This window comes from Motacilla alba, chromosome 3, assembly GCF_015832195.1.
Source record: "Motacilla alba alba isolate MOTALB_02 chromosome 3, Motacilla_alba_V1.0_pri, whole genome shotgun sequence".
In the NCBI taxonomy this organism is placed as follows: domain Eukaryota; kingdom Metazoa; phylum Chordata; class Aves; order Passeriformes; family Motacillidae; genus Motacilla; species Motacilla alba.
In genome coordinates, this window is record NC_052018.1 from 15,630,781 (window position 1) to 15,644,490 (window position 13,710).

The window sequence follows — 13,710 nt, forward strand, 5'->3', positions numbered from 1 at the left end:
CTATTGGCACATGCATCTGCAGCCTGCAGGGTGGCCATGACAGAATAAATCCTGCTTGGGCCAGAGGGCACACCAGCCATCCAGAGCTGCTTGCACGGGCACACGGACGGATGGGGCAGGGCAGCACTGCCCTGCAGGAATAAGAACCTGCGGGATGTGCCAAAAACCCCACAACCACCCCAACCGCACAGCTACTGACACTAGCCAAGGGGGGAAAAAAGCCAAATATTCCTTCTGCAGCATTGTGAACTATGCAAATGTTTCCAGCGGTATGGAAGGATAGGCCAAGGACAAGCAGCTAAACAAGTTCTGAGAACTCATATATTAGATCAATCTAAATATTGCCTAATATTTAATAATTCAATTGCAATAATGGGTCCAGTGATCTAAAATACAAACCAAATTGAGGAGCATCAAAGCTTGGTGCTCTTACAAACCCTAGTTTGACAAAGTTCCATCAAGAAGCTGGAGACTGATGCAGAATTCAGCTTTCCCATACAAAAAGAGGTCAGATCTTAAAAGCCTAACTAAATGTTTTCACTATCAGAGCCCCAAGTCATGCCCCAGGAAGAAGCACTGAGTTCCATGTAAGGCTCCCTACCTTGGGAACTCAGGGCTGCATCTTTAGAGGTTCACCTTCACTTCCTCTAAACTCACTTGAATAGAAAAGGGCTGAAGGGTGTCAGGAGGAGGAGGGAGTGCTGGCACAGACATCCACACACACCATGTGAAGGCTGAGGAAAATGGTGGTACCACAAGGCCAGGGAAGAGGGGGAGCAGCTGTTTCTCAGTCAGCACTGGTGCAGATCCTGTATCATGCTGAGGTTTGCTGTGAGATGGCCACACATCAGCTGTGTGGTATGGGGACACAACCCGGCCCAGTCTTCCAGCAAGCATAGACTCAGGTGGAGATGACACAGGGCACCCCCCAGCACTGGTGCATCCCCAGTCATGACACACTGCAGCATCTTCCTGCATCTGGGACAAACCCTGTGAGCAGAGCCTGCACAAGACCTACAAATGAATAAGGAAATAAGTAGTTTTCCTGGCCTTTTCCTAGCTCAGAAATCTTCTGCCACCCACGCTGCTCCCCACCCAGCCCCAGCATGTTGACACAAGCCCAGTGGCTGGGAAGATGCCGGCACAGGAGCCGCTCCAGGACAGCAACTGCTGCAGGGGCTGGGAGCCAGCTACAGCAAAAGCTTGTTGAGACATTTTCTGAGAGTGAAAAAGAGGAGGTGAACACCACTCCAGATACCATGGCACTAGGATTATCCTGGAGCTGTTAGCGTGAATTTTGTTTTCAGCTTGGGCAAGTCAATGCTGGCAGCTTCACTAGTGGTCCCCCTACACACCTGAACTTACCCATGGATGTTCTGCTCTCCTGCCCAAGGAAAAGGTCCTGTGGAAGCAAATGCTGCAGCTTCCCCACACACTGAACTGAACAAGGTCAGCTGGAATAAAGCAGGGAGTGAGAATGGAGCTGCCATTTCTTCTGTGGGAATAACAACAGCAAGGCTGGCACTGGGATTATTTTCTTTTGTAAGGAGAAGTGAGGAAACAATCACCAGGCTTTCATAGATTCCGTGTCAGAGGAAAATTGAAGGGATAAGAGCAGATGCATTTCTTATATAGAAGACTCCTCATTAGAAATGAACATATAAAATTTAATAGCTTGGTTTAAAATACATTTTCAATTAAAAAACAGCAGGCAAAACAAAAAAAAAATCAGTTTCATAAAACATACATGACATTGCTGCTACTGTTATAAGACCCGTGTCCCAGAATATCTTATAGTGGAAAACAATCGTCAGATTTAGTTCACATACTTCATTAAGCAGTAAAAAGAAATAACATTCATGTCAATCTTACCTCTATGGAGATTCTAAATCTACTTCCCTGACCCTAGACCAAGTTTCCGTAATAAAACTTCCACTTTCAATAAAAATGTGTAAATATATATATGTATTCTATATATCAGGTTTTTTAAAAAAATTCCCTTGCCATAGTAGAACGATTCCCGTGACTGCTGAAGGGAAGCCCAAGCAGGAGGCTGGTGCTGGCTGGGCACGAGTCCCGTGGCTGCTCTGCTGGAGGGGCATTCCTGTACAGGCTGGCAGCTGTGGGCCATGTTCAGCATCGTGCTGCACATCAGCCTCTCCGCTTCAGCCTCCAGCCCACGTGTTCTGACAACATGCCCCCAGTCACAGATGCATCTGTGTGAGTTTGCTCGAGGGGAGGATGCAGTGCCCAGAGCATCACCAACCCTCTGCTGGGGTCCATCAACAAAAGAGGAGAAGGAAGGAGGGGGGAATAGAGGGGGGAATGGAATGAACCAGCTCAGGATTGATCGAAATACAAATTCCAAAATACTGTACTTTATATAAATCATTAAAAAAGAATGTGGGGAGGGAATTCAAGTCGTCACCTGGACTCACCACCAAGGGAGAATCAATTACACCTGTGACAGTCCAAAGATACCTTTGCTCAGCCTGGCTCTGAAGACCTTTGATGCCAAACCACTGCCTCTATGGGCAACCTGCTCTTCTCACTAGAGAAAACTGCCTCAACACCCAGCCTGAAATCCAGTGATTTACATCCACTACTCCCTGTGCTTGCCATGGAGAGGGAGGACATGTCCATGGGTCAATAATCCCATCTGAACATGACCCCTCACCAGCCAGATCACGCAGGCCTTCCTCCTCAGAAGCCATGAGCTTTGGCCGAAGGACCGCGTGGTCCGTGCTCCAGTGGAGACCTTGGCGGTGCCAAGCAGAGCCAAAGGGGGGAGGTCTCCTATGTCTTGCATGGAAGAAATTTTCTCTCTTCAGGTCATGCTCCTGTTGATCAACTCAACGTGGCATTTGCCTTCCTCTTCCAAACAACACCATGACAGAGCTAAACAATAGTAGGTTACAATTTGTTAACCATTAAGTAGAATCATTAATTATTAAGTAAAATCATATGCTACTTTTCAGGACTATTTATCCAGTCTTTCCAGGTTGACCTTCATGTCCTAGGTGAGGTATGTGCAGCTTTGTACTGTCTGAAAATGTTACAAACCTCTTTCAATACCCAGATCCCTAACTAAAGCTCTGACACCGGACCTGGCACTCATGTTCATCTGCTCACTACGTAACCGAGGTTTTTGCCTTAGTGCTGCCCTTTAAGTGCTCCTCTTTCACTTGCTATTAACCAGAGTGCCTTTCCTTCATAAGCACACACACACAAATGAGTAAATAGCACAGGGCAGTACTGTTTGGAGGTGTCTGGCACTCCCAGCTGGGGCTCAGGATGCCTGCTGTGCCCACTGGGTCTCTCCAGCTCAGCAGCAGGTCCATGGCATGTACAGACACCAAGAATGCATAACCCACTTGGAGGCCCTACTCCCCGCTAACACTTGGCCTGCTGAGCCATTTTGGCACCTTCCTCTCTCAAAAGCCTTGCCTGTGCATTTCCAGCTGTTGACATCCTAGGCCTTGCAAGGTGGCTCCTCTAGCCCATGGGTTCATCCAGCCTGAGCTGCTGGTGCAGGGAGCATCCAGCTGAGTCTAAAGTACACTGCTACAGAAAAAAATCCACCCTTGAGAAGACCTTCTTCCTGACCCCCAAACACGAGACTTCAAGAGAACTGCATCTGTCCAGCTCCTCCTGTGAACCAGCTCTCAGACTTGGCCCAAATCGCCTCCCAGGACAGCAGTACCCAGCTGTTTCAGGACTTAGTGGCAGTTCATGACAGAAACCAGGACTTCCATCACCTGCCTGTGCATGAGGATTTAGGAGAGAGCTGGTATCTTTTTCCTTCTACATAGGAAGATCCATGTTTAACAAGCAGGTCTCTTGTGCCTTCTATGAATGTACAAACGTGTGCTCACCTTTGGTGCATGATAAGGGTTTGTCCATTTTTAAATATCTATGTTAAATATGTTTTCTCTGTATATGGCATCCTTTTAGATGGGCTTCATTGCATATATTCACGGTATATACAGAACACCATATTTTATATATATTATATATTGCTTATATGTACACATTTACAAACCTTCAAAAATATATTGCACTTATATACAATATAGCTTCATCTGATGAGAGTTCACACAGTTACTAAGGCGAGTTCTTCATAAGCAAGGCAGTTTTACATTCCCCCCAAATGACACAAGTGATTTCAACAGTCTGCCCTGGTCACAAGTAAACATTATAGACTTTTCTCCAACCTGCATGCAACTCCTACTAATATCAATTAGTGGATTTGCAGCTCTCCCTAGCAGAAAACAGTCCAGTAAAATGGTATTAGCTGATAACAGGCTCAAACATGGTTACTAAAAAGATAAATAAGACATCACCAGTCTAAAAGGCCACCTTACTGGAGATTTCCCCTCCCATAGCTACTAGTGGTTTATACACTAGTAAAAATATATACATGCTCTCCACTTAATTTCCAATCCTTGCTTGCCCATTTCAAGTGCAAATAAGATCATGAGCAAGAACACAAACGCAAATGTATTAAGCAAAACCACTGCTCTGCTCCCCAGAACAAATCAAACATCTGGCTTTCTTCTGGAGGTGATTAGTGTTTTGCCCAACATACTGAATTATGGGAAAATGTTCACTTGAGACCTTTGTTTAAAATCCACAGTGATCTGTGATCTTAGATCTCAGTCAAAGTCAGCTTGTAAGATCCTCCAACCTCTTCAATCTGCAGCTGGAAGGTATCTTCATTAGAATAGTGTTTCACAATGTTATCGTCCATGTTGACCAGAATTCTGGAAAAACAAAACAGATCAGGTATTTTACGGTTCTAAATTCCAAAGGCACTCTCAAACCTAAAAAAGCCTGGACTATCTAAGGGTAACACAAGATCCTGCTCATCTCTCTCTGACTCATTGCTTCCCAGAGCAGATCTGGCTGTTCTGACCCAACCCTGCCATCAAGGCTGGCAGACACACTTCTCAGGATGTGAATGGAAGGATTAAATGTGGCTCCTGGACCAGGGAGGGAGAGAGATCTTGGAACCAGCAGAATCCTTCTGAAGCTGCAGGCACCTGGGGCTCTGAATGGGTTTGCTTGTCAGTTATAAACTATCAGCACAAAACCCTCCAGAGCTTGCAGGGAAGAAACCACCCATGCTTGGCCACTTCTTTCATTTGCCAGAAAGGTCAATACCTGTGTGTTTGTGTGCACACACACACACAAAGCTGTGCTTAGCAGTGGTTAAGATATCACAATTTTAAGCTTTTTGCAGCTGTTCTGGTAGGGTAATTCTGCTATGAAAGCACAACCCTGGAAGGGTGTAATTTTCTGGCTAGAAGGAGAAGGGGCTGAGACAACAAACTGACAACCACTTACAGACAATCCAAGAAAATTACTGAGAAATTAAAAGATAAAACAAAAGCAGACAATGTTCAGAAACTCAATTACTTATGTTGCAAAACAAAAAGATTAAGTATGGCCTCTGGGAGAAACAGACACTTCACAACTAAGTTCTCTTCAATTTAGCCCACAAAAATACAACCAGGGTTCAGTAATTGTAGACAAATGCAAATATAGTAAGCCAAATCACCACTGGAACAATTTAACATGGGTTGAAAGAGGTTCTTCATCATTGGGAGTCTTTTAACAAACTGAACTCTTCTTCCTCTGACGTGATCAACTCTAGTTCAAATAACAATTAGCTCAGAGAGGTTCAATGACTTGTATTTTACCCAGGAAGCCAGACTACATATTTCTATAGGACCCTTCCTATAGTCTTCAGCTCTGGGGATGATACTGAAATGCGTGTACTTGTGTGCACACGCACATAACAGCAAATGGCATTCACATATCTGCAGTGCATGGAGGAATTATACAGCAGATCTGCCCACAGGTTTGAAAAAGGTGTTCCTATTCTTAAGCAGTTACTGCACAGGTACATACTCACCCTTTTTTACATTTTTTGAAGATTTTTCCTATTTTATCAAAAGGAACATCATACTTGTCAGATATCTAGAACAAAAGAAAGCAATGATTGGTGAAGCAAGAAGACTGCTGTCATTGTCTTTCGCTTCCTATTTTACAGAAAGGAACAATCACAACAAAAAGCCTGCAAATGAGGACAACTGCTCTGCCCTATAAGGCAACACTAAATCCCAAACTATAGCGTCAGTCCACAGATCAGAACCCCTTCTCTGCATTTAGCTAACTTCTGTGCAAAAAATGTAACCATGTTTGAACCTTACTTCTTACTTCTCATACAGCAACCTCCTGCCCCTATACTCAAAAGCCCACCCACTTAAAGCCCACTCCACACCCTGACTCTCAGGCTCTCTTGGCTCTCTGTTCTCTTAGTATACTAAAAACCATTTTTAAATTTAGTGCAAGAGGGATCAAGTGAAAACTAGTCATGACAGTGGCTGAAAGAAGAAAATAGCACCAGAGAGAGGACCTCTGCTGCTAAGGGCATGAGGTGATGAGAAACATTCTCCTTCCCCAGCAGGGTGACATCAGTGTGGAGCCACAGCCACTGACCATGGCACTTCACTGCACAACCTTCAGAAAGTCGTGAGGTCAGTAACCTAAGCCTGGTTTACTCTGGCAAACTGCTCTATCCCACCACAGTAAGTACCAAACCAAGACACTGCTTTGACATGGAAATGTACAGGGAGTTTCCCCCAAGCTACAGCTGTGAGCACTTGGTTCCATGCCTTAAGAAATCCAAGTGAAACAACAGAGGTGCAGCTTCACTTCAGGACCATGGGGTAAGGGAGGACTTCACAGCCTTCAATCCTTCTCTCCATTAGCCCCCACCCTCCAGCTGGCAAAGCCTCACAGCCAGGAAGACAAAGATTCTGGTTACAGAACTATCTCTACAACCAAAAGTTAATGGCCAGACCTGTCTGCACATCCCCAAAGCCCCTGTTCCCTGAGCAGAGGCATTAGTCACAGAAAGAGACAGACAAATGTCAGTTCTGAGCTCATGCCAAATTTCACACCATTCCTTGGACTTAAGCTCTGCACTTCCCTTGCTCTGCAGCAGCAGGGAGAGTGGAAGGCTATTTTGGAAGTCAAGCAGCAGAGAGCAATTTCACACATGTGTGCACAGATATATAAAAAGTGTTCAGCAACACACAGAAGCTGGGACTTGCAGCTCTGCATTACCAGCTTGTGAAAGGGCAGTGGAGGGCCCCAAACATGGTTTGGAAAGGCTGAAACAAACCCAAGCCACTGGATACACTCTGAAAATCACTCCATCTCCTAGCAAAAGTACCATCTCTGGTAAGAGGAACATTCAATCATCAAGTTTGACAGACCTGGATCTTCAGAAAGGCTTCTTACATCCTGTGGGGTAAGGTACTTAAAAGACAAGCTTCCTGAATTCCCTTAACAATAAATTAAAGCATTATTTGCATGTTATTGAAAGGAAATCTTCCTTATTCTTCTTATCCAGAAGAGCAGAAATGTGTGGACACAAGCTGTGACTGCAAGTCTGACTCCTGTGACTGGACAGTGTGTAAGGACTGGGTAGCCAGGGCTTCTTCTACAAACCAACCTCATTACTTACCGCTTCCATGAGGCCTTTCAGAGATGGTGTCTTCAACATAAGTGCATCAAAGACTTCCTCTGACTCTTTTCGCACATACAGCAACACTGGAAAGCAATTTGGAGAGGAATTAACTGTGCAATTGCTCCTCGGGAAAAATCTGTATCCCACAGTGGCTAAGCACACAGGGACATCCACTGAGGACCTTATGAAGAAACAGACATACATACATTCAATATACATTTAAGCCTGTAGCACAAACACACACTGCTGGGTTAGCTCAAAACTTACTTCTTGCACATAAACCCACTGTATGCTCAAGCATCTTTATTGTCAAAATACCTCCACATTTTCTTTATTCTATTATTAGAAAAAAGGTCATATTTGAAACAAATAAAGGAGGAACACAAAACACAAATCTTTGAGACTCCTCCATATCTCAGTCATTTGCCGTAAGACTTTCCACAATCACATAATTTGACAGATGCTATCACAGCAGGTGAAGCCATCCTGGCCACCTCCTAATTTTTAAATAATTTATTTGTACAGTTCTGTGCTCTTCCTATGCTGTCTCATCTTTCTCCCTGCCCCTTGCTGTGTTTCAGTAAAAACTCTTACCAGCAGAGCTGACATACAATGCAGGCTTGGTCTCCTCTAGGAGGGGAATGAAAGAGCAAGAACCCCAATTAGGAGAGCATCCCCAGCGTCCTCAGGCTAGCACAGACTCATTGCATGTAACATCAGCCTCATTAAAAACTGCATTAAGGCTGAGGAATTAGCCAGGAGAGCAAGAAAGCTTGGACTTTAACAGCTTTGCTGTCTTTAATCTATCTTCTAATGACCAGGTATTGCAGCCTGGATTGTTTGCAAGGGTTCATCAGGCACAGCTTTGACACACCTGCAACATGGAACAATTACTGGCATTTCTAATGGAACAAGGTGAACTCAGGACAGCGCAGCACCTCGATGAATTTCCCAATTTGCCTGTTAAAGGCAGTTTTAAAAAGGGAGGACTGTAGATTTGAGAAAGGAAGACAGGACACATAGTCTCAGTTACAGCACAGGTCAGATGACAGTCAGCCAAAGGAGAGAGAATCTCATGGGGCTTGTTTTATGGCATGCAGCAACATGAAAAAACAAGAAGCCTGATTTCCTTCAATAAAATTCATCCTTCCTTACTAGTTCATCCAGACTGCAGAAGCGCAGCCCCATTATGGTCAGACTTGCTTGACTTAGCATTTGCTTTCTTCAGAGGTTTAATACTTTGAGCTTTGCTGTGGTCCTTCCAAACAGAACTACCATCAATCAGGTACACAACCTCCAACACCCCAAAGGGACCTCTCATCTCCTTCCACAACACCACAGCAACATGAAATTGCCAAGAATGAAACTCAGTTAAAAATCAGCTGAATATTCTCTTAGCTTGGCTTTCAGAGGTGATCATCCAATTTCCTGGCACCATGAAAGATGCAACAGTTTTATACCCAGAACCAGTTCCTGGTGTTCATTGCTTGAAGTCCTGGAGGAGATTTCCCAAGTATTTTGTAGCAGATTACATGATGAATTCTCTGCCCCAGTCCATTAGGGATACTGGTAATCATACTGGCTTGATACTGGTAATGATACTGGCTCACCTTATCTTGACTCTTTCCTTATAGGTTCACACCCCATTACTGTTTGAGTTGGCATAAACCCCCAGAAAATCTAACAATATAAAATATTTGCAGAGCTGAACCATATCTTGATACATGAACTGTCACTACTCAAAGCCAGAAAAATCAGTCTGAAGTATACGTCAATATGAATTAAAAAATTCTTGAACCTCAGAAGGCTCTACCTATCATGATGTATAAATACTCCAAAAATTCAGTCTCTGAAAGAAGAAAATACCTCGTTTTGGCTCTTCTATTCTGGCCATCTTATTTGGAGTAGCAATAAAGTCCTCTTCACCAATATAAGCTCCTCTCTTCAGGTTGGAGCTGTCATTGACAGGGCAAAAAGTTAGCAGTGGTACAAATACAGGGACTTATCCCTCTGTTTGAGGGCAAGGAGTCAGGAGGTTGAAGGGCAGCTCTTACCTTTCACCCTCTAGTTCTTCTGAAGCAACAGGAAGGACCTTTAAAAACAAAGGGGAGATTTTGTGAATATTTCATCCAGAACTAGAACTAATTTTCTCTTATAACGTTTCAATGCTAAGTCAAATGACTCTTGGGCTCCAAAAGCCAGTAAACATCTTCTTTACCTTTTCTCATAAAAAGCAATAAAGGATCTCAAGTGAGAGACAGGAACAAAAAGAAGCTAACCAGCTTCCTTCCTGGACTGGTGTAGAATACTCTGACAAAACCCAGCACTAGGGCCTTTGTAGAAATACATGCATGAATGTCAGCCTTATGGATACAAGTTTATTCTCCATCCTTTGCTAGGAGCTCAGGCAATGCTCTTAAAAAGTAAGGTTTAGATTATGTTAGAGCTTGGCAGAACTCCTGGAACAGCAAAGTTCCAGATTTTGAAACCTGGTTGCACACTTAATTTTTTCCCTTCTTGTTTCTTGCAAGCTGGAACTTCCCAGGAACACTGAGGCAGGGCACTCTGGCAGTGGATCACAGAGCTGACACACATGCCAGTTCCACAGGGTAGATTTTCACCCTGCAGCAGGCATCTGGAGGAGTCTGTGCTGCACAACAGCACACCAGGATCCCAAGGGATGCTACAAGAAAAAACCACCCTGCACTTCATGCAATGGAAAAATCCTTTCAGGTTGCCAGAAACTGGATTTGATAGGAAAATAATTTGATGGTCAAAGACCCCCAGTTAACTTCAGCCAATGTATCTCGGAGCAACATTTCTTGCCCACATGAGACTCAGTCTGTATTTGATTACAGCACTGATGCAGTCTGACATTTCATATGTACGTACACACACACAGCATGCCAGGCCTTTTGCAAAAACATCTCAGAGCCTCTTCATCCCCACACCCATGAGCTTTACTCACGTGAGCCCCACGCTGCAGGTTAGCAAAGTGAACATCAGGGATGAACAGGACAGGCTGAGTGTCGAGGTCCATGAAGGGCTTGAAGATGGTGATGTCGGTACGTTTGTGTGAGGGAAGCATGGGCACTTTGACATCAGAAACTGTGGAAACAAAGATCGGGATCGAGGATACTGAAGGCCCTGATGGGGCCCTACATCATTTAAAAGGTACATACACTTTTGAACAAAGGTATTCTGCAGTCAGGGTCACAGCAAAAAGCTCCTGTGGTAAAGGAGTTTGAGCTTGGGTTGTCTCCCTCTCAGTTGAGGGCCTGGGCCCTGAGTGCTTGTTCCACAGAGCAGTCAAAGCTTTCTCCACCTCTCCAACTGAGCGGCTCGACTTTGTTTAGGTATTAATTAGGATGGACAATAATGTGGCATCAGCCCAAGACAGGAACCGAGGTCTTCCATGTACCAAGTCAGCCATCCAAACAGACGGCAAAAATCAGTCCCTGCCCCATCTTCTCCCTCTCCAGTCCCTCAAAAGCTTGCTGGTGTTCCTAGGCCAGGAGAATACAAAGAAGACAAAGGGACAACTTGTGTGTCCCCAGTTGGGAGCATCTTAAAGAGACAGCACCACAGTAGCACTATACTACAGAGGTAGTACAAATACTGGTTTGTGCAAGTTGTTACATTTAAAGTTACATTTTGATTCCACACTTCCAAGTTTCACATTCTAGTTCCTCCCAATGTTCATCATAGTCACCTCAGGGTGTCAGCCCCTAGTCCATTCCCCCAAGATCCATCTCTCACAGAGCCCTTGGGCTCTCACAGTGTACCACCTGATGCGACACAACCCACCAAGAGGGCAGACTTCATCCACAAAGACCCTCTGAGGAGAAATTGAGGCAGAAGGTGCCTTAAACCACATTTCAGACACATTCATATCAAACTGTCACAGCTGAAGACTTTATTTTACCAGGTGGAAACATATCCATCTGAGGTCAAACCAAGTGCAATCAAAATAAATATTTTTCAAACAAAACCATTTCTCATGTCCTCAGTAGAAAATACACTATTTTCTACTTGCAAAACAGATTTTTTTTTTTTTAAGATTGCTCAATTTCTATAGAAGTAACTTTGCCCAAAAGCCACCAACTGCTTCTGCTGTTGAACAGTTCATGTATACATGGCATTTGTGATCCTGGAGGTGAGCATAACAGCTCATGGAATCAAAACCAGCTTCAAGTGTAACAGCTTCAAGGAATCAAAAACTTCCCATAAGAACTTAAAAGCCAAAGATCATACTTTCCAGGAAAATAAGGATCACATAGGGCTAAGTCCAAGCCTGGAAAATTAACATTGGAAAGCAGCTTTTGTCAAATCATAAGATCCTGGGAAATGCATACTGATCCTGCCTTGCCTTTCCAGCCATGATGCAAAGGGCTGCACTCAGAAATCTTTTGGGAGCCGCTGGGGCTGCTGCGTTTGTGAAACGCTAACAGTGTGCTAAACCTGCCTCTTGTGATGTACCTCGAAAGAAACCAAAAACCCAGCCCTTTCCACAACTTCCCTTGAGCAAATGGGTTCCCTTCAGCACTATCTTCTGAAGCTGCTCCAGCAGCCTGTTCCTGCTGCGTCAGGAAAATCCTGCCCGGCGAGCTGAGAGGTGCGTGCTGGCTGAACCAGTCGGGCTGTTAACAGCACAGCAAGCGAGAGCACGCGCCTGCCCCGTGCCAACGAGGAACAGGGAGACAGATCTTCCTCTAAGCAGCTCTGCTGCTGAATAATCAGCCATCCAAACACAGGATCTGTCATCTGCAGCAGCTAAAGGAAGATGCTCAGCAGGAAGAAACTCCTCATCCTTTACCTACTATGGTGCTGAGGTCTCCACACACTTCACACATGCAGAAACTTTGAAATTACTTGCTAAGGACCACTTTGCTCTAGAAGAGTGAGCATAGGGCTGAGAGGCTGGAGGCTCAGCCTCAAGGCTGCCACGGCCTTGCTGACAAATTGCAAAAACATTTTTAATGTAAGTAAAAAGCTAAGTTTACGATCAAGCTGAAAATATTTGGAGCTGATCAGTCTCACTGCCACTTGGATTGGGAGGGGCTCCAGCCCAAAAATCCCACCTCACCTCACCACTTCAACTGCTACAACCCATCCTGACTGAATACACAGCAGGACCATGTCTTGGACAGAAAGATCTATACAGAATGAAACCCTAAATGACCCAGTGTGTTGCAAAACATAATGACTGTTCCATAAGGAACCGCTTAAAACAAGCAGTGGTCCACAGAGGATAAAATTGACTTGAGAGTTCTACTGCACAAGCTATTTGTAGCCAAAATTAAGTCCAACATTTAAAATACTGATGGAATAAGTTCTACTTACAGGCATTCAGCTGAGAGCTGGGATCAGTGCACTTGCCTTTTCTTTTGCTTTGCTTTCGCTCTTCATCCCTGATCTTCCTCTCTGCTCCCTGTCAGACAAGAGATTAAAGGGAAGCAATGGGGGAGTGAAGAAGAAGACGGGGGGAGAGAGAGAAAGAGAAGGTATTTTTAATTTTTTGAGGTTTATTCAGCTGCAGAGGCAGGAACACCAATTCTTCCAGAGCTATGTTTGTGGAGGTCAGTTCCACAGTACCCGAGCTGCAGGTTTGCCAGAGTGTGTTAACTTTGAGATCTGCTTCCTTTTGAGTCCTATCATCTAATGAAATCCAACAACCATATCCAAGATGCAAACACTTGCTTTTCTTTCAAGTCAGATTGAGATATGGTAACAAAAGATACCCGCATCTATAAGGATTGTATAAAGCGTTAGATAAAAGTATAGTTGAAGTGTTTAAAACAATAAAAACAACTGCAGGTTCCCCCAGTTTGGGTGATCCCTTGATTGTCATTAAAGTCACACCACATTTGGATCACCAAGTGCAAGATACCCCCTGCACATTTCACACAGAGCCTGCAGCAGCTGCACCAGCCTTCACTAAGCTCAAGCTGAAGACATGCACTGCTTTAAAGCAGGGATTATTTCATCTCTTTTTATCAGGGCCAGGCCATGGTGGAATCCAGAGTGCCTAACTGGGTTCATGCCTGCACTGTTCCTGGCCTTCCAAACCAAGCAGCAGAGGGGACAGTGCCATATTGCCATGTTTTCTGCAAGGTGCAGACAGATAGGATGAAGAAAGAAAAGGAAGAAAGAAGTTTTGGAATAGTGTT

At 44.4% G+C, this 13,710-nt stretch overlaps 1 protein-coding gene across 4 annotated transcripts in view; it reads right to left on the bottom strand.

The window, feature by feature from the left end:
- Positions 1-1,671: 1,671 nt before the first annotated feature.
- Positions 1,672-13,710, bottom strand: part of GRHL1 (grainyhead like transcription factor 1) — a 47,208-nt gene continuing 35,169 nt past the window's right edge. For 3 of the 4 annotated variants that reach the window (XM_038132048.1, XM_038132047.1, XM_038132045.1), the window contains exons 10-16: positions 12,884-12,971; positions 10,509-10,648; positions 9,595-9,632; positions 9,407-9,495; positions 7,538-7,623; positions 5,918-5,982; positions 4,604-4,763 (exon numbers count right to left, since the gene is read on the bottom strand). In XM_038132048.1, the coding sequence (XP_037987976.1) occupies positions 4,649-4,763; positions 5,918-5,982; positions 7,538-7,623; positions 9,407-9,495; positions 9,595-9,632; positions 10,509-10,648; positions 12,884-12,971 (621 nt within the window). In that variant the 3' untranslated portion in view covers positions 4,604-4,648. Of the gene's footprint in view, positions 2,899-4,603; positions 4,764-5,917; positions 5,983-7,537; positions 7,624-9,406; positions 9,496-9,594; positions 9,633-10,508; positions 10,649-12,883; positions 12,972-13,710 lie in introns of those variants that run through there. The other variant, XM_038132046.1, reaches the window with a different exon arrangement.